At 37.9% G+C, this 25,424-nt stretch overlaps 1 protein-coding gene across 1 annotated transcript in view; it reads left to right on the top strand.

The window, feature by feature from the left end:
* Positions 1-23,660, top strand: part of LOC135708322 (titin) — a 280,525-nt gene extending 256,865 nt beyond the window's left edge. The window contains exon 15 of the mRNA XM_065230332.1: positions 23,374-23,660. Within this exon, the coding sequence (XP_065086404.1) occupies positions 23,374-23,570 (197 nt within the window). The 3' untranslated portion in view covers positions 23,571-23,660. The remainder of the gene's footprint in view (positions 1-23,373) is intronic.
* The last annotated feature ends 1,764 nt before the right edge of the window (positions 23,661-25,424 follow it).

Raw genomic sequence — 25,424 nt, 5'->3', positions numbered from 1 at the left:
CCTGCTCGGGTTCTGTTGGACGTTTTTGATCACTGGACCTTGTTTTTGACCTGCATAGTCAAACGTTCTTCAAATCATTTTAGCACTCTTGAAACATGCACTATCATTTTCCGAGGATAAGGATACCCGAGCAGGAGGATATAGCTAATGAATACCTAATTCTGACCTGATACCAACATTTGGTATTGACCAGCATGGAACGAATATCTCGATACCTTAAATTGATATGGATGAGCCTGAGATAAGAGGTAAAATACCAAAAAATTATATGCAAAATACTTAGTGAATAGCAAAAATTGATATTTGGATATCAAATGAATACCTGTGTTGTATTGTTTTGGTATTGGAATGGTATTTTGAGAACATATTTTTGGTGTTATTTTTTTGGTATTTTACCTGCTATGTCAGGCTCATCCATACCAATTAAAGGTGTCGAGATATTCGTTCCTGCTCGGGTAATGTTGGATTTTCACGGCGTGCGAGCAAGTTCCATTTTGAAATCTCAACAGAACAGAATATCACCAATTTTACAGAATGTAAACAATGCACGTTAAAGTAAATTCAACCAAATTTGGTAAATTTTCATCGTATGCAGGATGAGTTATGGGCAAATGTCAGTGGTGCAAACATAACGTTGACAACCTTTATGCAAAAGTAATAAATTATTACATTGAAGTGATCAAAACTATTTTTTTTTTTAATATGATTCAGTAGAAGAGTTGAAGGTTGAGGAGAGAAATAGTTGATTTTAAGAGACACTGATTCAAATATTCAAAGCAATCCAATACAATGAATTAATGTTAGGAATATATAATAAGTACAGAATAATATTGTGAAAATTTGGAAATTCGCTTGCACATCCAGTCTTTTTAAATTAATCTGTAATTAAGTGTACATAACATAAATCCATAAAGAAATTGAGTCTTCGTCCAATAAATATATTAAGTCCGACATTTAACTTTTTCTCTCCGCATTGGAGATATCAGAATCTCCTCACAGTCTCAGAACGTTGCGTCCCATCATGATGGATTGTTTAGCTTTCTCTCAGTAAGCATTCCATCGTCCATTCAAAAAGATTGTGAAAATGACTCAAACCATTCGAGTGTCATACATGACAATTTCACTAATGACTCAAAGAAATGTGTGCGTCATCAAAAGATATCCTCTTCCGCCACACGAACCCTTCGCCACTTTTCCGGCGCGAAACAACAGATGACGCTACCATCTACACTCATCATCTTGATGCCACGTCAGTTCCCCACATCGCTGACAGATGCACGCGCTGTCAACCATAGTTACTGCGGTGAAAGTGTATTCGTTGAATTCTCTTTGGAGTTGCGCACTTTTCCCGACGCCAAAGGCGCAGGCGCCCCCTTCTGAACACTCAAGCTAACAGAAATCTATTTTCGCCCACAAACATCAACAACAACAAGGAAATACACTGCTCACAACAGTTGGTTCCTGCTTTGGGAGCCATGTTTTTTTTGTCAGGATGTTTTTGTTTCGATTCCTTTTTATACTGCCATTCATAACAGTGCGAGAGCTTAGTCTGGTTTCACTCTCAATCTCTCTCGCGGGTTAGAAAATCCCGAGGGTTGCCGAAAATTTCCCCTTTTCTTGACAAATGTTTATGTGTTTGTGTCGGTGGAAATCGGATTTTTCCGTGAAATTTCGGTTTCCCGATATGTTTCGGGCATTTCCGCCGAAATTATCGGTTGTTTATCGATGACGTGATGCTATTCTTTTTTAGCGCTCAGATGATTCTTTCGCGACAGATTTTACTGAATTGTTGATCATTCAATCTATCAAACAGCATGCATGTACTGTTGATTACGGACGTGCTTACTCTCGTGAGTCAAGGTTTCCTGATGCTCGCATAAATATACGCTTAATCCGGGTTTTGTTTGGCGAAAAAGTTAATTGCAATTGGGTCGTTGGGAAGACGGTTGTTCATCTCCGATTCGATAAATATTTCTGTAAATTTGTCATTGACTGTTTCGGAAAAGCCGCATGCCCTCAAAAAGGAACATGATCGTAAAATAGTCGAAACTCAAATCGGACCAAATTCTTTGACGGAAATTGATGCCATCAATCCATCTGAACGTGATTCGCACCCAATCAGCAGTTCCATTAATTAATACCGGCTGCGCATTTTTTTCAATCGCTCTAGGACACACCATTTTGGCAGTGATCCAGCTATTTGGACGAGGAAAATGTTAAAAGTAAACAAGTCAAAGAAGCGCACGCACACATACCTACACACTGTCGGTGGAAAATCGAGATCAAGCTCCCTCGACGTCGCCAGTGGGTGCACGCTAAGGCAGAAAATTCCTCCATTTTCCACTTCAATCTAATCTTTGTTTATTTTTAAGCACACACAGCCTAGAGAAATAAACTGACTACTGGCTTCAAACCGCACTCGCTTCCCAAACCTACTCCCCTTGTCCCTTTTTGCGTGTGACTTGTGTTGCAATAAATTTTCGAAATTGTCGCCTGCGGCACACCGCCACCGCCGCGCCATGGTGATTTCCTCATAGGGGAGGGAGGGAAATCTTTGATCAACTAGAGTGGGTCTGTATGGTGGCGCCACCCGTGCAAACGGTGGCAGAAAAGCGCAGATTGACTGACAGAATGAGATTACTTGAGCGATGCGAGTCAGACACAATTGAGACGAGGGATGTCCGGCAACCTGTGGATTGGCGTGCGGGTAACGCAACAACAGTGATTTGAAGGTTGGATATTTTTGGGATGTTGGGTAATAATTGGAGCTTCGAACTGTACGTACCCGTATGGCGTGAGAGGAGACAGACACTCTTACACGACTTTTAATGGAAGATAGTATGTCCAAGCACAAAAGCTTTGAAGGGGCTGTCCAATAAGGCTGCCGCTCGTCGCAAGTCCGTTCCATTTGCGTTTTCATCATTTTTGGTTTTATCGCAGAAATCATCCCTTGTGATCTACGTGAGTTAAAGCTAGATGTGTAACATTGTTATATGGAGTGTGAGTTTGAAATCTTCTTCTTCTCCTTTTTCTGTAGCGAGTGTTTTGCCGGCTTACAACTTAGTGACGCACTTTGAGAGATATCTATGCTAACCAATGCATATTTGCTAAAAGTGGATCAATAGATGGTTCCGGAGTTATTCCGGTTTCCGTTGGGGTCACTTTGGGTCGGCATTCGGCTTTACTGTTTTGTATTAATTATACGCAAGGTGAACATAATATGTTGGCACACAAATTATGTAATTGGACGGCTATACCGATGAAGCATAATCACATTGGGCATCCCGGAAAAGTTCCGGTGCCCCCGTGAATGTGGCCAATTCTCAACAAGAACCAAACCCGACGTGCGACATATCAAACTTCATGATTTTATAACACTTTGACGGTAATGACATTACTGACAGTCCACGTTCACACTAGCCCACCCGGGCATGTTCCGGAGCCCCAGATGAAGTGGACATTTCTCAATATTAATCAAGACCCGTCGTGTGACATATCAATTATTGACAGTCCCCGGTCGCACTAGCACTCCTGGTCATGTTTCGGTGCTCCAAACCCGCAACATGAACCAATCCCATCGTGCGACATATCAAACTTCACGTTTTTACAAAACTTGGCCGGTAATGGCTTTATTGAGATGCCACGGTTGTAAATGTTCGGATGTCCTCGGTGAAGTGGCCAGTTCAACAAGACACATCAAACTTCATGATTTTGCAGTATTTGGACAGAAATGGCTTTATTGACAGTTCACGGTCCTATTGGATCTACCGGGCATGTTCCAGTGCCCCTAAGAATGTTCCGATGCTCCCGAGGGTCAGAACTTGCGTCACCACTCATGATACAAAAAGGCAACTGAACCCATTTGGCACACAGGATTGAAACATTGTCTATCTGAAAACAACTCGAATGAAGTCAAATTTTTTATAGATCGGAACATGCCCGGGAGGGCTAGTGTAACTGGCCGTTACCGACCAGAGTGACGTGAATTGTGCATTTTCTTTGGCAAACAATAATTTTCTTGGGCGACATAAAGTAACTGTTGATGGTAGAGTATTGACCCAAATAATTTCCTCCGTAGCTGACCCAGTTTGCTTTGCTACTATACCTAGAGGGGTCGGTAATACGTCTTTACGTCACCGTCTTTGAGCTCGTTACTAAAACCTTGCTTATATTTGGCGTGATTACTGCTGCCATCACACACCCACTTGAAGATAACGGTTAGTTCATAGCTACCATAGAACTGTTGTTGGAACTTGACTGCTTATTAAGCGGGTCGTAGTGTGGTCCAGAAGTTCTTGAAGCCTAACTTCTGCCACGGATGGCGAAATCGATATACCTGAATAAGGCATAAGTGTAATTACAGTTTAAGTTCATCCTATAGTCCCTTTTAAAATTTACCAGATGGATAATACATTTCCTTTGTTTTGAGAATTTTGCCATACGCTGGATACAAAAATTAGTTTTCCCTTCAACCAGTTCGAACAGAGATTTTCAAATCTTCCCCAATGACGGCTGCTTTTCCTCCACAAATTTTTGAACTTGGCAATGAACAATCTTTTTTTTTTCGCTTCCGTGATATTCAACATACTACCAGATATATTTTTTGTACATGATCCAACAACTCGGTCACAACTTTCTCTTCCATTAAAAGGTAAACCAGCTCATTGTTTGCAATGAATATTCCTGTATATACTTATGACTAATAAAAGTCCTACAATACTTGTGCAAATACACTTACTTTCCGTCATCTTCGAAACCCTTAAGCTTCAGCGCATGCAGTTTTCTTGTAAAATACTAAATAATAATAATAACTACAATACTGAATAATGAAAACTTCTACTGATTCACAACTGGTGAAACAAGAGAGTATCGATACTATAAGGCTGGATACAAGATATTCGATTGAAATTCGCTTCGTCAGATTATTTTCGGTTAACGATCTGCAGTATTGATGGTCCTGAATAGTTCTGATCATAATGTCAGTTTTGATACTCTCCGAACCAACGAAATCCAAATGCATAGATAACTTCGTTCAAATGTTGTGAGAGGTAGTTCATGCTGATGGTAAATATTGACGTATGAACTACGTCTTTGTGGAATAAACTGGGGTGCAAATCGAAAAAATAGTGTGACGAAATAGTGTGACGAAATAGTGTCAGGTATAACTTGACCAATTATGGATGGATTTCGAATTTTATTACAACACTTGATTAAAATTTGATGTAAGATTTGTTTGGTATAAATATTATAGGTCTTTATCAATAATAAACTATTGAAAATTGATCAAACATGTTTAAAGGCCGGAACGCGCAAAAATTGGTCGACACAAAAAATGTTTCTTTCAGTCAAAATTCATATCCCAAAAATCTTCTTATTTTTATTTTGGTATTCATATATTTAATGGAAAAAATGTTCGTTTATTCTTTTGGTTTTCCAAATCTGAACTGCCGTTCCTTCCGCTTAACCCCTTTCATTAAACTTTGCACAGTGGTCCCATCGACCTTATTCACCGCCGAACGCCAGTTAGATTTAAACTGCTGCTCGTTTTCCTTGGATTTAGTGATTTTTTTTTTTAAGATTCCGTTTTACCAAGGCCCAATACCGTTCGACAGGACGGAGTTCTGGGCTGTTGGGAGGGTTGTGGTCTTTGGGTACCACAACCACGTTGTTCGCATCGTACCACTCGATTGCCTTTTTCCCATAGTGGCAGCTCGCCAAATCCGGCCAGAACAGCACAGGTCTATTATGTTGCTTTAGGAATGGTAGCAGCCGGTTTTTCAGGCACTCGCTTTCCAGGACGTAGATCTCTTGATTGATGGTTCCGGTAGTTATGAAAATTCCGCTTTTTAGACCACACGTGCATATGGCCTGCCAGACGAGATATTTCTTCGGGTACTTCGATAGTTTGATGGTTTTGAAAATTTCTGCCACCTTCCTTTTTCCTAATGCGGTATAAAACTCCTATCCCGGAAGCTGCTTGAAAGCCGCCTTCACATTAGTTTCGTCGTCCATGATGACATAGTCGAACTATGTATGTGAGCAGATTCGTATACAGCTTTCGGGACCGCTGCTTTGCCGACGTGTTTTGTTTGTAATCTCGGTTCGCCACCTTCACCGACCCAGCTCGTTTCTTGGCCCGCTGCACAGTAGTATGGGAGACATTGAGCTTGCCAGCGACGTCCCGGATAGAGAGGTTAGGATTCCGCTTATATTTCACCGCCACCTTCTTCGTCGTCACTGCCACGTCCGAATTACGATTTCCACCGCTTCTAGGCTTCCTGGCGGTCGACAGACGCTCCCCGTACACTTTTAAAACGTTTGTCACGGTCGATTTGGCCACATCCAGCAATTTTGCCAACTTGGCGTGTGAGAACGTCGGATTCTCTTGCTGAGCGAGCGAAATTTTGACACGCTTGGACGTCATTTTGAAAACTGGAGAGCAAACGGTGAAAACTCATCATAGCTACCATTGTATATCCACTCAACTTCCAAATGCAGCATTTCAGGTTTTTTATGCATTTTTAACAGAAATACACCAATTTGAAGGTGACCAATTTTTGCGCGATCCAGACTTTACCATAATCAACCATTCAGTGCTGGCTTGCTCTTGTACTTGCTATGACTATCAGACAGATAGCCAATAGTGAGGTTATAAAACAGCAGACCTGTAATTTTTTGTGTTAGTTCATCTGCGGATGTATTAACGCAAGAGAAAGTAGGGGGAAGCGAATCGATCAAAGCAGATCGAGCCTTTTAAAATGGCAACGAGATTTGGCTTATAGTTTTTACACGCCCGTTCAAAATTACCCAAAAATCTGTAGAATAGGATGAATTATTTTTGGAATAAACAAGGGGAATCCAAAAGTAGATAAAAGTATTACCAACAATAAGGTAAAAACTTACTTAAAATTAATTAATGTTTCGAATTTTTTGCGTGTTAACTAAACAGAAGGTTGATCAGATGGATAAAGCGTATTAGATGGTGAAATACTCAGTTCAAAACTAGCTCACCACCATTACTTGCTTAACATGACATCCCGATTTGATAGAAGGTTGGTGTTTTCGGAAAAGTTGTGCAGGTATACAATACCATTTAGATGCAATATAAAAATGTTATATGATATCAGATGAACTGCAATGTATTACAAACTGGAATGTTATATGAAATGCATTTTAACTTACGATTGTTTTTTTAAATTTGTTTTCCGTCGATCTTGTTTTCCGTACTGAGTGCCAATGCTACTGGACACCAGGAAGGCAGCTCCTACACCTGGACCTAACCTATCGACCTATTAACTCATGGACCGGGAACCAACGGCTTTACTTCCCTTCCGAAGGAAGCCGTGATCATGGATTTTATGCCTCAGAAAATCGGGCTTCGCCGACTGGGATTGAACCCAAGCCTTTTGGGGCGAGAAGCAATCACACTTACCACTACACCTCTGGCGTCGCTAACGATAAGTTTTAATTATTATTCAGTTACAGAACGTTTAGTGTCCATGAACCTTCTCTCAAATGGGATAGGAACTAAATATTGAGTGCTAAAAATATAATCTTCATTTTGGGATATTGAGTGACACCTAATTTCAAATCTTTGAATAATGAATTGAAACATTGTTGATTTGGGAATTAAATTTATGTGTTATTAATCTAGTGTATATTAATGAATGGAGCAACAACAATAATCGTATAGCCCTACGTCAATAATGCGGTTTTACGCTGTACACACAAACCCTATCTTTTTTAATGACTTATCGATAATGTCAATAACATACAATTAGCAGAATCATAATATTGTAGTGTGATATTTATCAGTCAAGCTGTGTGGTTTTCTACAAAAAAAAATACATTTTTAACGAAAGAGATGATTAAACTTTGAAATAAAAGAAGTTAGTTCAGAAAAGAGCCTTAAAATTGGCTAAAAACCATGCTTTTAAATTAGCTGTCCTGTAAAGAAAAATTACTTCTCCACTAATATTTTCACATGAAAATATTCGTCAAAGCACGAAAATTTTTTTCACGTCATTCGTTTCAAAAACTAGTTGCCCCAATTTGCAAATTATCCACCAGAATATCGTATGTTTTGAACACATAAACGCTATTAACATGTTGCATTTGTGAGGAAGCGTGTTGAAGTATTCTAAAAAGTTGCTTGTTTTTAGTAAATGAGAAAACTCTTTCTAACATAGTATGCCATGAAAAACTCAAATAAAAAAGTTATGGTTAAAAAAGTGATTTGTAGTGACCTTCCTTAAAAAAAAAACTTCATATCTCAATAAAAAAGAAGATTTAAACCATTGATGTTTTCAACAAAGTTTGTGGAAATAATAAGATCTACAACTTTGTGAAACATTTTATTTTTCTAAACCGCATAGAAAAAAAGTTAGAAATTCTAATTTTTATCCTAAGGGATTTAAATTATGGACGACCCCTTCATCAGATGTGCCTTTTTTTTCAAATCTAAACTTGTTTGAAGACACCAACTTGATTAAACTGCATCTTTATGCACTTTTTCATTTTTTTTACCTGAAAAACACCCTCCTGGACCACTGCGCAATGGCGCTATGGAAAACCACCAAACGCAGTCATACAAAATGGCAAGGAAAACCGGGAATCACTCCACCTACCTCTGGAAGAATTCCACTGACAATACCAAACCAAACGCGTCCAAAAACATTTGCACCCGTCTGACTGCCAATCTACCGGAACGATTTGCTCCCGTCGTTGTCTGTCGTATTGAATTGTACCACCCTGAAGTAGTGGATGGCAAAAACGATTGCTTTCACCGAAAATAATTATATCAGCTCCTGCGATGGTACCAATGGTAAGTTACCCTAAATTTAAGTAATTTTTACTTAATTTAGGGTAATTTTGAGTTTTGCATCCCACTCTCACTTTTTGTTGTTGTCAAAAACGAGAGATTCGATTTTCTCATGACTATCGTTCAGTAAGCTACTAGTGAGTATATGAGATATTCTTAAATTTGAGTCAATTGAACTAAATTTTGGGTAAAAAATACTCACGAGTAAGTAATTATTTTTGCCGTAGTCAAATGTAAACTACTATAAGCGGTTTACTGAAAATTAGCTTTTTGAGCAGAACATGGGAAACGAGTGAAAAGAACATAATTTTGAGTAATTTTTCGGATCCGTGTAACCACTTCTGTTACCCAAAAACACTTTTTTTATGTTACCGTGATAGATTAAGCGAGGGAAAGGGAGAAATACAACTTGATGGTTAGTCACAAAACTGATTAATCTATATTCCATGTTGCCGATTCATCAAATTCATGATTCAGCCATGTTGAATTTTCGTATGGGACAGCGACCGAGTTTGTTTACAATTTGCTCTAAAACCGCACTTTTCCACCCCGCAACCTCCTCGCCTATATAGTGACAAAGCTGTATCACCATTTATATACCCACCATGGTTGCCGATCACTCACAACCATCGTCGTGCCGAGTGTTCTCGAAGTTGGACATTTGGTTGACGTTCTACGTCAATTATATCGAATGCGTTGGGTACACGAATAGGGTATAACCGAAGACAACAAATCAAGAAGACTGGCAACTTTGCCAGAATCCAAGCGCCAGATACAATGGATTCTGCGCTTGAGTGAAGGTGGAAGCAACGCATAGAAAAATGAGCAAATACACAAACCCTTCTTCTGAGGATGTAATCTTTGATATCAAATTCGTTCGAAGCATTTACCTTTGAGCGGCAGGTGACGCGACTGTACCTGTATCATAGTGTTCGTATGAAAAAATGGAAGAGTTGCCAGTCTTCTTGATTTGTAATCTTCGGTATAACACGAATCTCCATTTTTCATTCCAGAATATTAATGAAATCTCAGAGCTGCCTGTCAAAATTTATTGAACTGCCCTTATATGTAGGTCCATTGATTTGCCTTATTGATCTCGGAGTTGTCTGAATTCTCCTCCTCCTGAATTCTAGACTACTTTGAAATTCTTGGAAATTTTTGAAGGCTCTCGAAATTTATTCTGAATTTATTTATCGGAGCTTATGCTTACAGAGCTTACGCTTAAAGCTTCCCCGAAAGTTCGGGCTTTCCTGCAGTTCTTGGAACTTCCCTGAAGCTATTGAAACTGCCCATATGATCTCAATAATTTCCCAAAAATATCTAGACCAAGCGATTAAACGATTTTGTTTACCTTTTCGACCAATTTTTCCTTTTATTTCTACTACTTTTGTATCACTTTCACTATCACTTTCACTAATTTACTTTCACTATTACTTTGAACTATAACAAATACCTTATTCGTTTACTACTTGAAAACTTCTTCGTATCTGTTATAGTTCAAAGTGATTGTGAAATTGAATTAGTGAAAGTGAAAGTGATACAAAAGTAGTAGAATTAAAAGGAAAAATCGATGATAAAGACAACAATTACTCTACTAAAACGCTCATCAAACAATTTAGAGGATTTTGTTTTGTATTCCGTCAGATTTTATATTACCGAACATACCTATATGGATTTTTACTATGTTTTAGGTTGATTTTTATTTAAGCAGCGCCATTTCTATGGTACATAAAAATTATTTTGTGCTGGCTGATTGATTCTAGCATCAACAACTGTTGGTCATTTGAGAGGTATCCAAAAAAAGGAATACCTAGAGTAAACAACGAGATACACATTGCAATCACATTTCACATTGCAGAACGGATGAAACCCTCTGGATTTTACTGTCAATTTAAAAGAAGCTAATCAATATCTACAAAAACACTTTCCATACTTCTTCTAAAAATATGAACAACCATGCGTCTCCACAAATATTTAAATTAAACAATAAGTGTTTTAGCTACTATAAAACCTCGTGATTCTTCCCAAGCATCAAAAGCTTCTAACGTCAATTGAAGCAATAACGCCCGAGCAAGTGTCGCCCCTCCTTGAGCCGCAGCAATCAACAATTTGTCAGCTCTGAACTCGGAAAGATTATGAAGCATGAGGAGCGAACACAGCTCAAGTCACGCAGCAAGTGCGAAGATTTACGATCATCTGGTGATATTTACAGTAGCAGCTTCTCGTAAAAATTGTGTAATCGCAGCTAGAAGCCGTAGATCAGCAGTGGGCATGAACGCAAAAATGCTCAAGGTCATAAAATTGTCTGCTGTGTGCTCTTCCGCTTTTTATAATTTTAAATTGAGAATCAGAAAATCAGAACAAAGTTCAATACACTCTTCTCGAACATGTCAACTCTGGCGAAAATCACCAATATTGGTCTCATAGGGGCTGTTCATAAACCACGTTGATACTTTAGGGGGGAGGGAAAATTTATAAAATGTTGGTGGACGATTGTCTACGCGGGGTGGGGGAGGGGAGTCTTAAGCGTCTCAAAAACCATACGTAGTTTGTGAAAAGCCCCATATTTCCACACCCAGCAGATGTTTCACAAGCTCTGCAGGTCAACATTCCACAGCGGTGACGTTCGGAAAAGTGTGCATCTTCTGTGTAAGCACGCCTAAAAAAATCCGTCAAATATCAGATTTCAAAAAGCAAATCCATTCCATTCGAGAGTGGAAAATTCTGCTGTCAGCTTAAGATTTGCTTCGGTCGAATTCTTTACGATGATTATCCTTCTTCCTAGGTTATAAGTTGGACTCGCTCGCTCTCAAGCCTGTCACGAAATCGATTCGCACCAGAGCATGTAAATGAGCCCCCGAGAGGTAAAAATAGATTCTTGCTTCGAGTCTAGAGCAGAAGAAATGACGACGACGAGATGCGAGTGCTTGTGTTCGCCATTTTGCCTTCTGCAGCAGCGGCTGGTTGGTGAATGTTTTACAAAGTCTGGCGTGGAACATTGAACCAACAGTTTGAGATCAATTGTGGGTGATCTTCTTTCAATGTTCATCGCATGAAATGCTGTTTCTTTTGATCCTTGCTAACATAACTCAAATACTCGAAACTGAATGTTTACTGTAAGAATGACGGTTGTATTGTTCAAAAGAAGTCTCGGATGACTATTTTTTCTTCTTTAAGATCGTTTTTCAACTTTCTTGAACTCGTTTACCGTGATTATGTTTGCACCATCGTACAAATAAGATTCCCGTTTCACCTGTACATACACTGCCTTGGTTTTCTTTGCATGCACATAAACCTATAGCTCATACCGTAGTAGGCTGTGTATAAAAGAAAATGATTTACTTAGTTTGACAGTTGCACCATGACGAAGTGTGCAGCGTATCCTTGATTTGCAAAAAGACATGGGAGTGTCCCGGTGGACCGTCAAAAGGGTTTTATACCGAGAAAAGAAAGGACAACTATCCCCGAAGGTGGCCACAGGTCGTCCGAGGTCAGCTCGGGTTCCGAGGGTTATCGCTGCTATCAAAAGGAAGATTCGGGTGAATCCACTGCGTTCAATAAGGAAAATGGCAAAGGAACACGGGATCAGTGTCATTACGGCACGGAAGATCGTAAAGGAAGATTGCGGGGCGAAGTCGAGGGCACGGAAAAAAACTCACATGATTACCAACCGCATCCGGGAGCTACGAGTCGAACGATGCAAGAAAATCTTGAACTTCCTTAAGCGAAAAAATCCGGTAATCCTGTTCACCGACGAGAGCATGTTTACCGTCGATCCCGTATCAAATTCTAGAACCGGCCGGTATATTAGTTCTCTTCCGGTAAAATACGTGGCCGACGATCACAAGAACGTGTATCTGACCCAGCATCCTGCTAGCGTTATGGTAATTGGATTGGTGGCTACCGATGGCAAAAAAAAATGGACCCGGTGTTCATTCCAGAAGGCGACAAGGTCAACACGGAGGTCTACATTGGGATGTTAAGTAAGTATGTTCATCCGTGGATCAAAGAAAAGTACGGTCCGAAGCCAAATGTTGTATTTCAACAAGATGGGGCTCCGTGCCACACCTCGAACCGCACTCAGAAGTGGTTGCAGGAACATCTTCCGTTCTGGGCGAAGGATATGTGGCCGCTATCCAGCCCCGATCTTAATCCGCTGGATTACTCAATATGGCGCGTCATGAAGGCCAAGGCCTGTTCTAAACGCCACCCGAGTACAGTAAGCCTCAGACAAACATTGTCCCGTACCTGGAGAGAAATGGATCCAGACTACATTATTAGAACCTACCGTGCATTCCGGAAGCGTGTGGAGGCCGTAATTGTAGCAAGTGGAAACTCGATCGATGATTAACATAGTTCAAGACTCTGAGAAACATCCCCCCTTTGAATAAATAAAAAAAAAACTCGAAAACGAAATTTTTGAGGATTTTTTTTTTAATTTTGACATTGCTCAATGGTGCAAACATTATCACGTATACGATAAGTAAATGAAGAGGCTTTAACATAAAACAGAGACACATTTTTCTCCACTTGAAATTCCCCCATGGGACTTAAGGGAGATTATTATTCATCAGAAAACTTCCAGGAAAACAGTTACTGTAGCATTGTAAAGAATTTTGAAAAATTCTCCGTGAATTTAAAGTGCTTATCAGAAAATTCTGGAAATTATTATGACACTGTACAAGAAGACGTTATAAATTTCTGGGTATTTGAGAACTGAATACCTGAAATTAAAATTACAAGAGGTTCAGGAGTTCTGGGAATTACTTTTTATAAAAATTCTGAATTCAGCAAAGTTGTAAATAAAAGATAAATTCAATGCAGGATTCTGAGCAATTTAACAAAGCTTAGAGGAGTCTGTTTGTTTCCCTTATCTGCCTTATCTGCCTTGTCTGTCTTGTCTGTCTTGTCTGTCTTGTCTGTCTTGTCTGTCTTGTCTGTCTTGTCTGTCTTGTCTGTCTTGTCTGTCTTGTCTGTCTTGTCTGTCTTGTCTGTCTTGTCTGTCTTGTCTGTCTTGTCTGTCTTGTCTGTCTTGTCTGTCTTGTCTGTCTTGTCTGTCTTGTCTGTCTTGTCTGTCTTGTCTGTCTTGTCTGTCTTGTCTGTCTTGTCTGTCTTGTCTGTCTTGTCTGTCTTGTCTGTCTTGTCTGTCTTGTCTGTCTTGTCTGTCTTGTCTGTCTTGTCTGTCTTGTCTGTCTTGTCTGTCTTGTCTGTCTTGTCTGTCTTGTCTGTCTTGTCTGTCTTGTCTGTCTTGTCTGTCTTGTCTGTCTTGTCTGTCTTGTCTGTCTTGTCTGTCTTGTCTGTCTTGTCTGTCTTGTCTGTCTTGTATGCCTTGTCTGTCTTGTCTGTCTTGTCTGTCTTGTCTGTCTTGTCTTTCTTGTCTGTCTTGTCTGTCTTGTCTGTCTTGTCTGTCTTGTCTGTCTTGTCTGTCTTGTCTGTCTTGTCTGTCTTGTCTGTCTTGTCTGTATTTTCTGCCTTGTATGTAATTTGTATATCTTGTCTGCCTTGCTTGTCATCCCGAGAAAAGTTTGAGATCTAATTTGATTTTGTGATGATAGCTTATAATGATAACTCAGATTCACGATGCTGGTGGTATTGGTATAGACTTCTCTAACGTTTGTCGAGTAAATGTATGTGTTCATTAGACTGATGCAAAATTGAAATTTTCGATCCCCAGTGCTTAAATGGCTCCAAATCGGGTCCTAATTAGCCCACCAAAATTTTGACCAATTGGAAAGAAACTGAATGTGCACAATTTGACGTGTACATGGGAAATCCAAACTTTCTGTTCATTGCCTTTAACGCTTTTCTACATTGCTCTGAGAGAAAGTTCGAAAGCTATTCTTGCAGGAAAATTTCTCAGCTACAACTTCATTTTAAATTCATGCACTATCTTGAATATCACATTTTGTAAATCAACCACCATCTTGGAATTGAAATTGTCATTGCTATTGCAATAACATTTCTATCAAGAAGACTGATTATGTTATCAAAAATAAATCAAAAAAATCTGCCAATTTAACATAGAAATTCTCATTTCAATAGTAAAAATATCATAACTTTAGAACAATTTGCATTTAATAAAACTGATCACAACTTCAAAATCCCCCACTTTGATAATTTTTCGATGCCTAGTGGTATTGGGGTAATTTTCATGTGTGTAGTGTTTCATACCTTTTTGCATACAGTCATACATTCATACCTGAAATCGCTTAAATAACATCAATGAGCTACTCTCCTAATCCACACTCTATAATCTGAACATAGCATAAGAAGGTTTTGATTTGAACTCCAACGCAAGTAACAATTTCGGTTTTATAAGAGTTCTGTACACCATGACTCAGACTTGTAGCATGCTTTAAAACCTCCCTAAAACTTGCAATGTTACTTAGGAAATCTACTGTACGCGTTCAGATTACAATTTTGAGAAGTTTTGTGGAAAATTCCATGACAATTGTGAAGAGGACTCTAGAATTCGCAAAAAAATACTAAGGAATTAGATTTATGAGGGCACAATTCCAAAGCAGTAGTAGGAACAGTTTTAAGGGAATCCCAAGGGCATATCGAAAGGTTTTTAAAGCAGTCTAATGCAGAATGCCATGCAGAGATGAACCAGCCAAAGGCTGAAGTCTTTCTAATAATGAAAACTTACCAACTAGAATACCATATGAGTTTTTAGAATTTTTTTTAGAGTGCAACTCCAAGATTATTCTGAGCATAATATCAAGACAATTCAGAAGAGAATGGCATTGGAATTCTAAACGGAATCCAAGCGCATTTTAAATAGAATTTGGGTGAATCGTTAGAAGAATCATTGCAAAATAATTTTTGCAGTGTTCTGCAGATAATTTCTGGACTGATATAAATAAATTTTCTATGGCCTCTTAGCGAGCATCTTAAATTCATTTTAGAAAATCTGCAAAAAACGGTGAAATGAGCCCTTTGTCTGTACATTGGGGTCTATTTCAGTTCAGAATTAACTCACAAGGCAGCGCTAGTGTGACATCCATTTTGAATTGCATGCCCTTACTTAACATCTTGGCAAGATGGAAGTTTCCTATCTTTGGTAAAGTTTTTCAGACGGAAAAGACCTATTTAATGGTGATGAGTTTATCTCAGAATGAACTCACCAGGTGGCGCTAGTGTGTCATTCAATTTACATTGTTTGCTCTAACTTAACATATGAACTAGATAGAGGGTTTCTGTCTTCAGTAAAGTTGTTTAGATGGACAAGACCTATCTTATGCTAATAAGTTTAGTTCAAATTTCACTCACCAGGTACCACCAGCGTGAATTTCATTGAATTGTTTGTCCTTACTTGATATATGCTCTAGATAAAATATTGTCATAAACTATCCATATTTTTTAAAACCTTGTATTCCTGAACATAAATGCAGAAAGAAGCAACATCCTTTATGGTTGGGAATCATCTCTAACATGAAAATAAGCCACTTTACAATGACCCCTGTCGCGAGAGATCCACCCCTAAAAAAAAGTCTCATAATTTTAATTTAAAGAAGCGGAAATTTACTTTACATAACATTTACAAATTAATACATCCGTTGAACCTTCGCTGAGATATGGCAATTTGGGGTCAAATTGACCCCAAGGTACAGACAACGAAAGGCTAAGTTAATTCTTGAATGCACTTTCAATAAATTCTGTAAAAAGTTATGAGTGAATTTCAAGACAGGTGAGAAGTTCCAGGCCAAATAGCCCAAAAAATAATATTTTTTTATTCGAACTGCTCCGATTTGTATGAAACTTTGGATAATTGTTTGCTATGGGTCATCATTCACCAATTGTCTATCTATATACCTTCGCAATATTAAAAATCATGCCATGGTATAACTTAGAAAGCTCTCAACTGATAACTGAGGGAGTACTGAAAGGACACCTGACGGATTTCACGCCAACTCGTCTTCGGAGTTGGCAGCACCCTCTCAGAACCTTATGAAACTTTGTGGGTGTGGAGACTTAGCAATTTTAAGCAACTTTGAGTACTTATTTTTTTCAAAATTTATCTCGCCTAACATTTGATAAGGGTCAAAGTTTTTTGTCGATTTTTTTTTCAAATCAATATAGCTTAAAAATGACAAGCCCTACAAAAAAGTGATGTATGACAAACTTTTAGCAAATAATCTGAAATTTTATAAAAAAAATTAAATAAAATAAAAAATCGGTTTCTACACTCTAAAAAAATATATTTAAAAATTAAAAGTCATTTTCCCAAAAATGGTACCCCTCAGATTTGCTTGATATTTTTTTCTCATGAAAGGCAATATAATTACCTAACTTTTCTTCATACATCGCAAAGTGGGCGCTTTTAAGGAAAAAAAGTTGTTCGAACAACAACTTTTTCATGTTAATTTTTTTTTTAGCGTGTTTCACTCAAAGTCGAATAGTAATACGCGCACAACCTTATTAAAATCCGTTGAAATTTAATGAGCATAAAGATTTTGACCTTTTGATAATCTGGGCGTGCTTAAAACAAAAATCTAGCCTAACATTTGAAAGGGCCTAATACAGAGGATTTTCCTGCATTTCGAATGGTGTTTTAATAAATGAAAACTCTAGTGTTTTTGTTTAGTGCATAATTTATTTTCCTATAATTCTCCATACATAATTTGAGTTTTTCATTGATTATTAGTCTATCGGAAACAGAGTGAAATTTTTCGGAGTTTCCTTTGAATGTGAAAATCGCTTAGTAGAAATTATGTTTTGAGAAATAGGTACAAAACAATGAAATTTTTGTGTACCAGGTATAGTTTTTACATGACTGAATAGCTCCTTGAGTTCATCGGACATCTTTGTGTATTGATCATTTGATATGAAGCAGAAGTTCAATTTTGTTATGCTTGTATCTGTTTGTTTAACTGCCCAGTCATACAGTTCTTGTGGAGTTGTGATTGTGTTTCCATAATCTCGAGCAAGACTTGCTCTCTTTGCCATTCGTTTGAGAGTTCCTCCAATTGCGTCACATGGGCCTTTCCCATGAGACGTTGCGAAGAAGTGCCATTCTGCTTTCAATCCATACTTGGACTTGAAGTTGCACAAACTGGCAAAATTCTTTTTATTTTTGTAATGAGCCGCTGCTCCATCTGACATGAAAGTAATTTTTGTGAAACTAATAGATTTTTTAATGAAATCTAACAATTTTGATATAAATAATTGAACTGCTATTGTATCATGGGTCAATACTTCTGAAATAATAATAAAGCTTAAATTTTCCAACTTGTTTTCTTTTATGTAGTAAATTTCGAAAGGATGTATCGTAGCTTGATTATTGTTCCAATGATACCCCTGTGCTGAGTTTTGAATAATAAATGAATAATTTTCAGAAAAGTCGCAAATCACTAAAATTTCACCGTTTTGAAGAGAATTTTTTTTATTACTTAGGTAAGATGATTGCTCTTTATGAATAAAATCATGGGTTATGAGCTTTTTAACTTTTTCCGTCAAATATTGAACAAACTCATCTGCAGGTTTAATAATAGTTTCCAAATTACAACGGTCGGTAGTCAACCACTGTTGAAATAAAACTTCTTCCATATCATCTGCTTCTAATACTGATGTAAGTTCCCTCACAATACTATCTGTGGAAATGCATTCTTCACATGTACGATAAAAACAATCTATGGTTCTAATAGGACTACTGAAAAGTATTTTGTCTGCAATTTCTTTATATGAATCAAATTTTACACTATTAATAATCAATTTAACATTTTCATGTATAGTACAGACACATACATTATGTGTACCTGTACTATCCAACAGTATGCAATGTTTTGGTCAGCGCTGAGTGAACGAAGTAAAAACACTACTCTAGATTTTACATGTACTCTAGGAAACCAGCTGGTTGTAAGGTGCGATAAAATTAGGGACTTAGGAGTAATTCTTGACTCGAAGTTGATATTTGTAGATCATGTGAATACCACAATTCACAAAGCAAATAATATGTTGGGATTCATAAAAAGATTAAGTTATCATTTTAAAGACCCATATACCATCAAAACACTTTATATAGCTTACGTGAGATCAATTCTCGAATACTGCAGTGTGGTTTGGGCTCCATACCATGAAACTTATATAAATCGTATGGAATCAGTTCAAAAACAGTTTTTGTTATTTGCTCTTAGGAAACTAGGCTGGACCTCTTTTCCCCTTCCTTCTTATGAGTCCCGTTGCATGTTGATAAACATTGAAACACTTAAGAAACGAAGAGAAATTTCCATGATTTCCTTTGTCAATGATATTATCTCACAACGCGTAAATTCAGAAAATATATTAGCAAGATTAAATTTTTACGTACCATCACGCATGTTAAGAACTCGAAATGTATTTCAACTGTCACCTCACAGACGAATTATGGTAAAAATGGACCAATTAATAGAATGATGAGAGTGTATAATAATTATTGTGAGCATATAGATCTAACGATGTCTAAAAATACAGTAAGGAGAACACTAACTGCTAGGATTTCATCTCGTTAAGTTTAAAACAATTTTTATTTTTTAGATATTTTTATATCCAGTCTACATTTGCTGACAATTTCAAATAAAACGTATGTTTTAAAATAGCATGTAAGGCAACAGCACTATTGTAAAACGGTCTACACTGATTGACGACAAATAAATAAATAAATAAATCCGATTTTAACACTTTTGTATTTCTCTTCAAAAATCATAAAAGCCTCTTTAAGAGACATCATCAATAAACGTTTCTGAACATGCTCTTTATATCCATTTCGATATTCAGAAACATAATCATTACTTCCTGGCATAGGCCTACTAATATCATCACTGTCAAAGAAATTTAAAACAATTTGTTTTTCAGTATCATTAAATCCATGACCACTTCTTGCTTTCTTACTACAAAGAATACCTTGTTCTCTGACTAGCCTTTTCATCTGTTTCACTGTATGATGGGGTGCATTAAACTCATTAACTATTTGATTCACTGACCATGATTTAGGGAGCACTGATAACACTTTTAATTTGTCATTTGTACTCGTAGAAGGCAAATTAAATTTCTCCTTTAACTGCATGATTATTTCGTCAAAATCATTTGATTTGTTGACATCGTCTGAATCCATCCCAAATATATTTTTACGCACTGCCTATGTGATCTCTGCAGATTTTTGAACACGATAATTCATACTTCTCATACTTCTCGATGAAATTGGTGATAACTGTAAGGTTGAAGCTATACAATTGAATTGTTCCACATTATATGGACCTTGGATCTGATCCGCTGATGGGATTGATTCTAGCGATGGATCTGTATCTGTAAAATTAAAGAAAAGAAAAAAAAAATATTACCACACATTAATATATAACGCTGTTAAGGTGATAGTACCATGAACGGGGGTGGTTTTGATAATAGGGGTAACTTTGGTAATGCAGTTAAGCCAAAAATTTATGACTTAAGGCACATCGTACGCAATATTTTGGATAGGAAACCGATGTTCCCTTCCAAAATAATGAATACGAAGAGCATTAAGTCATAACTTTTTGGATAAGCTGCATTATCAAAGTTACCTCCATTATCAAAGACATCCCCGTTTACGGTACATCGAAGCCGCATCTGAATTTTCCCCATGTTTGTGGAGCACGAGCTGCATAAACCGCATATCGTACAGTCGTGAAAATTTGATAGATTGTTCACCGAGGTTGGCCTACCAATCGATCAAATTTGTACGATAAGCGGTTCATCCAGCTCGTGCTCTAAAAAAATGTTGAAAATGAAGTTGTATCTTCGATGTACAATCCTTAAACCACACAGTTGAAACAGTTAAAGTTATTATTATTTACCTAGTGTATCATCAAATTCCTGATGTTCTGATTGCTGATGACTTGTTGATGGTTGCGGCTCTTCAAACTTCCGAGCATGGCTTGATTCTTTTCCATCCGATCGCCTCTTTTTCGGGAGAGGTGTCCTATTGTGCACTAAAATTCCACGACACGATTCACAAATACGCATTGTTACATCCAATTGATGATCAAAGCCCCATGAATGTATTTTCTCTATGAGACTTGATGATAAATTACGTAAATTATTGCGGCTGCAATTGGGATTGTTTATGTTGGCACTACATTGCACCCTTTTAATAATCAATTCAGCAGATTTTTCCATTGTTGTATATATAAACACTTTTTCGTTTCAACAACTAAGCAGCACTACACTTTCAACAACTATGCACTACAGCAACTATGAGCATTGTTGTGATATCACCAAACTTAAATATTAGATTATGTCGGTAGAAACAGACTGCGGTGCTTTAAGTTTATACCTTATATCTCTCATGTGACTACCTGCGTTGTTATGTAACTGCTATATAGCAGGTAACTTAACGATTATTTTAGGCATGCCTTAAATAATCGTTAAGTTACCTGCGCTATTATATGTATTCACTTGAGAGATGAGGTATAAACATATATGCATATTGCTTACTAATGGACACACCTAATACATAAAAATAAATGAATGATTATTTTTCTAATTAAATTAATCACAAATACATGAATTGAAATCTTTTCATGAATAAAACATACTAAGTGATTTTTACTTAGTTTACCTGTTGATTTGGAACAATTTGAGGGTGGTTTTATAGAAGTTGGATAGAGTGTATGCATATATTATAATACAATCCATCACAGGAAAGTGCAAACCATGCTGAGATGGCTGTTCCTCATTAGAACGTTTTGTTCTGAACTCTTATTGGACGATTTGCAGGTAACTTCTCTGTACCCTTTTCAAATGTTAGGCTAGATTTCGCCCAGATTATCGAAAAGTATACCCATAAAGTTTAATCGAATTTTAATAAGGTTGTGCGCGTATTACTATTCGACTTTGACTGAAACACGCTAAAAAAAAATTAACATGAAAAAGTTGTTGTTCGAACAACTTTTTTTTCCTTAAAAGCGCCTACTTTGCAATGTATGAAGAAAAGTTAGGTTATTATATTGCCTTTCATGAGAAAAAATATCAAGCAAATCTGAGGGGTACCATTTTTGGGAAAATGACTTTTAATTTTTAAATATATTTATTTAGAGTGTAGAAACCGATTTTTTATTTTATTTAAATTTTTTTTATAAAATTTCAGATTATTTGCTAAAAGTTCGCCATACATCACTTTTTTGTAGGGCTTGTCATTTTTAAGCTATATCGATTTGAAAAAAAAATCGACAAAAAACTTTGACCCTTATCGAATGTTAGGCGAGATGAATTTTGAAAAAAATAAGTACGCAAAGTTGCTTAAATTGCTAAGTCTCCACACCCACAAAGTTTCATAAGGTTCTGAGAGGGTGCTGCCAACCACTGGATGAGTTGGCGTGAAATCCGTCACCAGATACCGGTCAAAACTTCCATTAAAACCCAAAAGGAGCAAAGATGAAGAGTGGTTTGACCTTATGCATGAATCTTGAGGAAAATTTCCCACTTCAATCAACTGTTCCACTTTCCAAAACCGCCATCCGTTTCCTTCGAAAAATAAAGCAACATTATTATACCATGATGCATACAGAGCATCATCTTGCTAACTATACACAACAGTCACTTTCTACCTTTGACTACGGCGGCGGTGGCGGCGGCGGTGATGGTGATGATTTAATGCCATGACAGGAGTAGGCTACTGCTTTTGTAATACCTTGTACCATGTACCATTCCGTATGATTCATTCAGAGCAGCGAACGGTTACCCTTCGTCGGGATACGCCAGCATTCTAAATAAACACAGACCACGTCAGAAATGACCATAAGCAACATCTCGAAAAACCTGTGGCTTTAGTCAGCCGAAATTAGTGTCACTCGTGTCCAATTTCCACCGTGGGTGTCAATCTTTTGTTTTTAGAACGTGAATTCAGCAGGTTATTTTCGGGACTTTGGAAGTGGATTCATCATTTCTTGTGAGGAAATTTAGATACAGTTAATTCAAAACATTTAGGTCACTTTGGGCATGTGATGACAAACCAGGTAACGAAATAAAATTACCGAACGATGAAATAGTTCAAAACTGCTCAACATGCAGCTCCAACTCAAAATCACTTAGATTTATCTATGAACATAAATCAATTTTCAGTCAACCGCAGAAAACCAGCAAAACACTAAATCCATTGACACTAATTCTGAAAATACAATCGAAAAAATCAAAACCCGTTTCCGACTCCGTGTCCGGGACCTCTTCCCATTTTCCCTCACACAAACCACACACACAATGTATCTTCGGAGCGTTAAATCGAACGAAAAAACATCTAATTTTAGAACCGTCCTCCGACACTCGCCCAGTGTGTGAACGTGTGCTGAATTTTCGTCTTCTTTGCCACCGTGCACCAACGGGGTGGTTAGTTGGGTGCAAAATTTCAACTTGGACGTCGCCATCGCCGTCGCCGTCGATATTATGATTGCGAGTGGGATCGGAGGAAATTTCACTACCAAATTTTCACCCCCCGCGTTCACTCACCACCAATCATCGCGATCATATTCCCTCCTCCATCGGAGGAATATTTTGTCGTTTGCGTAAAATTGTGAAATTTTCATTTCTCTCTCCTCAAACAGAACGGAGCACCGAAACCTCGTTCCGGAGCTACAAGGAGCTAAGGCCGAAAGTGAACGATCCGGAACGGCAAGATCAAAATGGATTTCAGGAAAGGGGATCCCTGGAGGCACGACGCTTGCGGAGCTACGAGCAGTCCACGACGACGTCGTATCGATCGATCTGTTTGATCCAGACATCGGAAGGTAAATTTGTCTAACTCGAACCAATTCGGTTGTTTGTCACACTAAGTCAGTTTGTAAATAGAAAGCGGTAGAAATAAAAAGGCTGGGTTTTTTTTGTTCTGGTGGTATAACCAATACGTAGAGCACCGTCGACAGTAGAAGTTGCTTTTTTGTAAATAGGTAGTTTGCACTGGTTTCGGAAAAAAATTGCTTTGTAACAAAATTAATCGATTAGATGGCGTAAGATTTGCGACGAGAGCGAAATTATTGAAATTATTTTAAAGGAATAAAACGACTAGAGCTTGTATATCGAATTGAATGAATTCGACCCGTTAGTTTATTGTAGAATGCTTTCAACTGCCCCTCATCGCTTGTTATTCCCGAGATGCAAAAGCATCAAGGGTAGGTGTACCAGTTATGGCTATACGTTTCTATTACAGTGTGTTCCAATTATGGCCATTGGTTCCAAATCAATAGGCCATAATTGAAACACACGCTAATAGGAACGTACAGTCATAACTGGTACACCTACTCTAGTTAAGAAAATTACGTTTTCAAATCTAATCCTAACAAAAAATGAAGCAACGACCAACTTGCGATGACTGACAGCAAATCTGTGAACCTATTTGATGACATTGTCTAACACGTAAGTATCATTGTGATTCAACATAGATGCAATATATTAACGTTTAGCTAATGAAATGTAATTAAATCACAAAACTTGTAATAACGCATTGAACAAATGTCAAAATGTGGTGTGCGAATTACACCATTCTCTTTTCCTTTTAATAATTTTGACCCATATACTTGAACTATAATTCTAGAGCTCAGAATCAAAAGGGTCTAACTGTGACGATCGATTTCCTCGTTGAATTACTGCAGTTCAGTGAGCCATTTTTCCGAAAATATTCCAAAACTATTTATTAGGTTGTTCAGCTGGTATGTGGGGAGATTTCTGTTGCATGGCTTTTTCAGTGTAGCGTCACATGTTACTTAAAATCAGACTCAATTAATCATACAGGAAGCTCCAAGCAAAACATGCTTATCGTGGCAACAAACAAAAATTTAACGACAAACGGTAGACTGATTCACCCATGAAAAAGGCCACAATAAACGGCCGAAACGTTGGGCAATGCAAAACTGACCGTTTGAATAACCCTAGACTGAGAAAGCGATAAAAATAAATTTCAACGTAAGGAAATAATCAGTAGAGAGATCGGAAACGTGCTCTAGATAAACGGCCTTGGCTGCCATCAGGGCTGTGGAGTCGAAGTTGGAGTCGACTCCGATTCCGGCTATTAAAGGGTGATATGGTCAAAATTTGGTCAAGGGAAAACGCGTGTAAATCGGTGAAATCGTTTATTTAAAAAATCAAATTAAATTTCTTTTTCAAGTTCAATTAGTATAAAATTCAGGAAAAATATTCAGTTAGGCTTCCGCTTTTCCAAATCCGAATTGCCGGGCCTTACGCTTGACCCCTGCCATCAGATTTTGTACAGCCACCTTGTCCACCTTCTTCGCCGCAGAAAGCCAGTTTGCCTTGAACTGCTGCTCGCCCTTAGCAGTTTTTTTGGTCTTCTTTAGGTTCCGCTTGACAATAGCCCAGTATTTCTCAATTGGGCGGAGCTCTGGCGTGTTGGGAGGGTTCTTGTCCTTGGGAACCACCTGCACGTTGTTGGCGGCGTTCCACTCCATGGCCTTTTTACCGTAATGGCAAGATGCCAAATCCGGCCAAAAACAGTACGGAACAACCGTGTTTCTTCAGGAAAGGCAGCAGACGTTTATTCAAACACTCTTTCACGTAAATTTCTTGGTTGACAGTCCCGGAAGCTATGAAAATGCTGCTTTTCAAGCCACAGGTACAGATGGCTTGCCAAACCAGATATTTC

Source organism: Ochlerotatus camptorhynchus, unplaced genomic scaffold, assembly GCF_037179485.1.
Source record: "Ochlerotatus camptorhynchus isolate MF236.1 unplaced genomic scaffold, CSIRO-AGI_Acam_v1.1 ptg000330l, whole genome shotgun sequence".
Lineage (NCBI taxonomy): Eukaryota > Metazoa > Arthropoda > Insecta > Diptera > Culicidae > Ochlerotatus > Ochlerotatus camptorhynchus.
The sequence above is the reverse complement of the archived record's forward strand: the minus strand, read 5'-3'. Positions and strand labels throughout refer to the sequence as shown.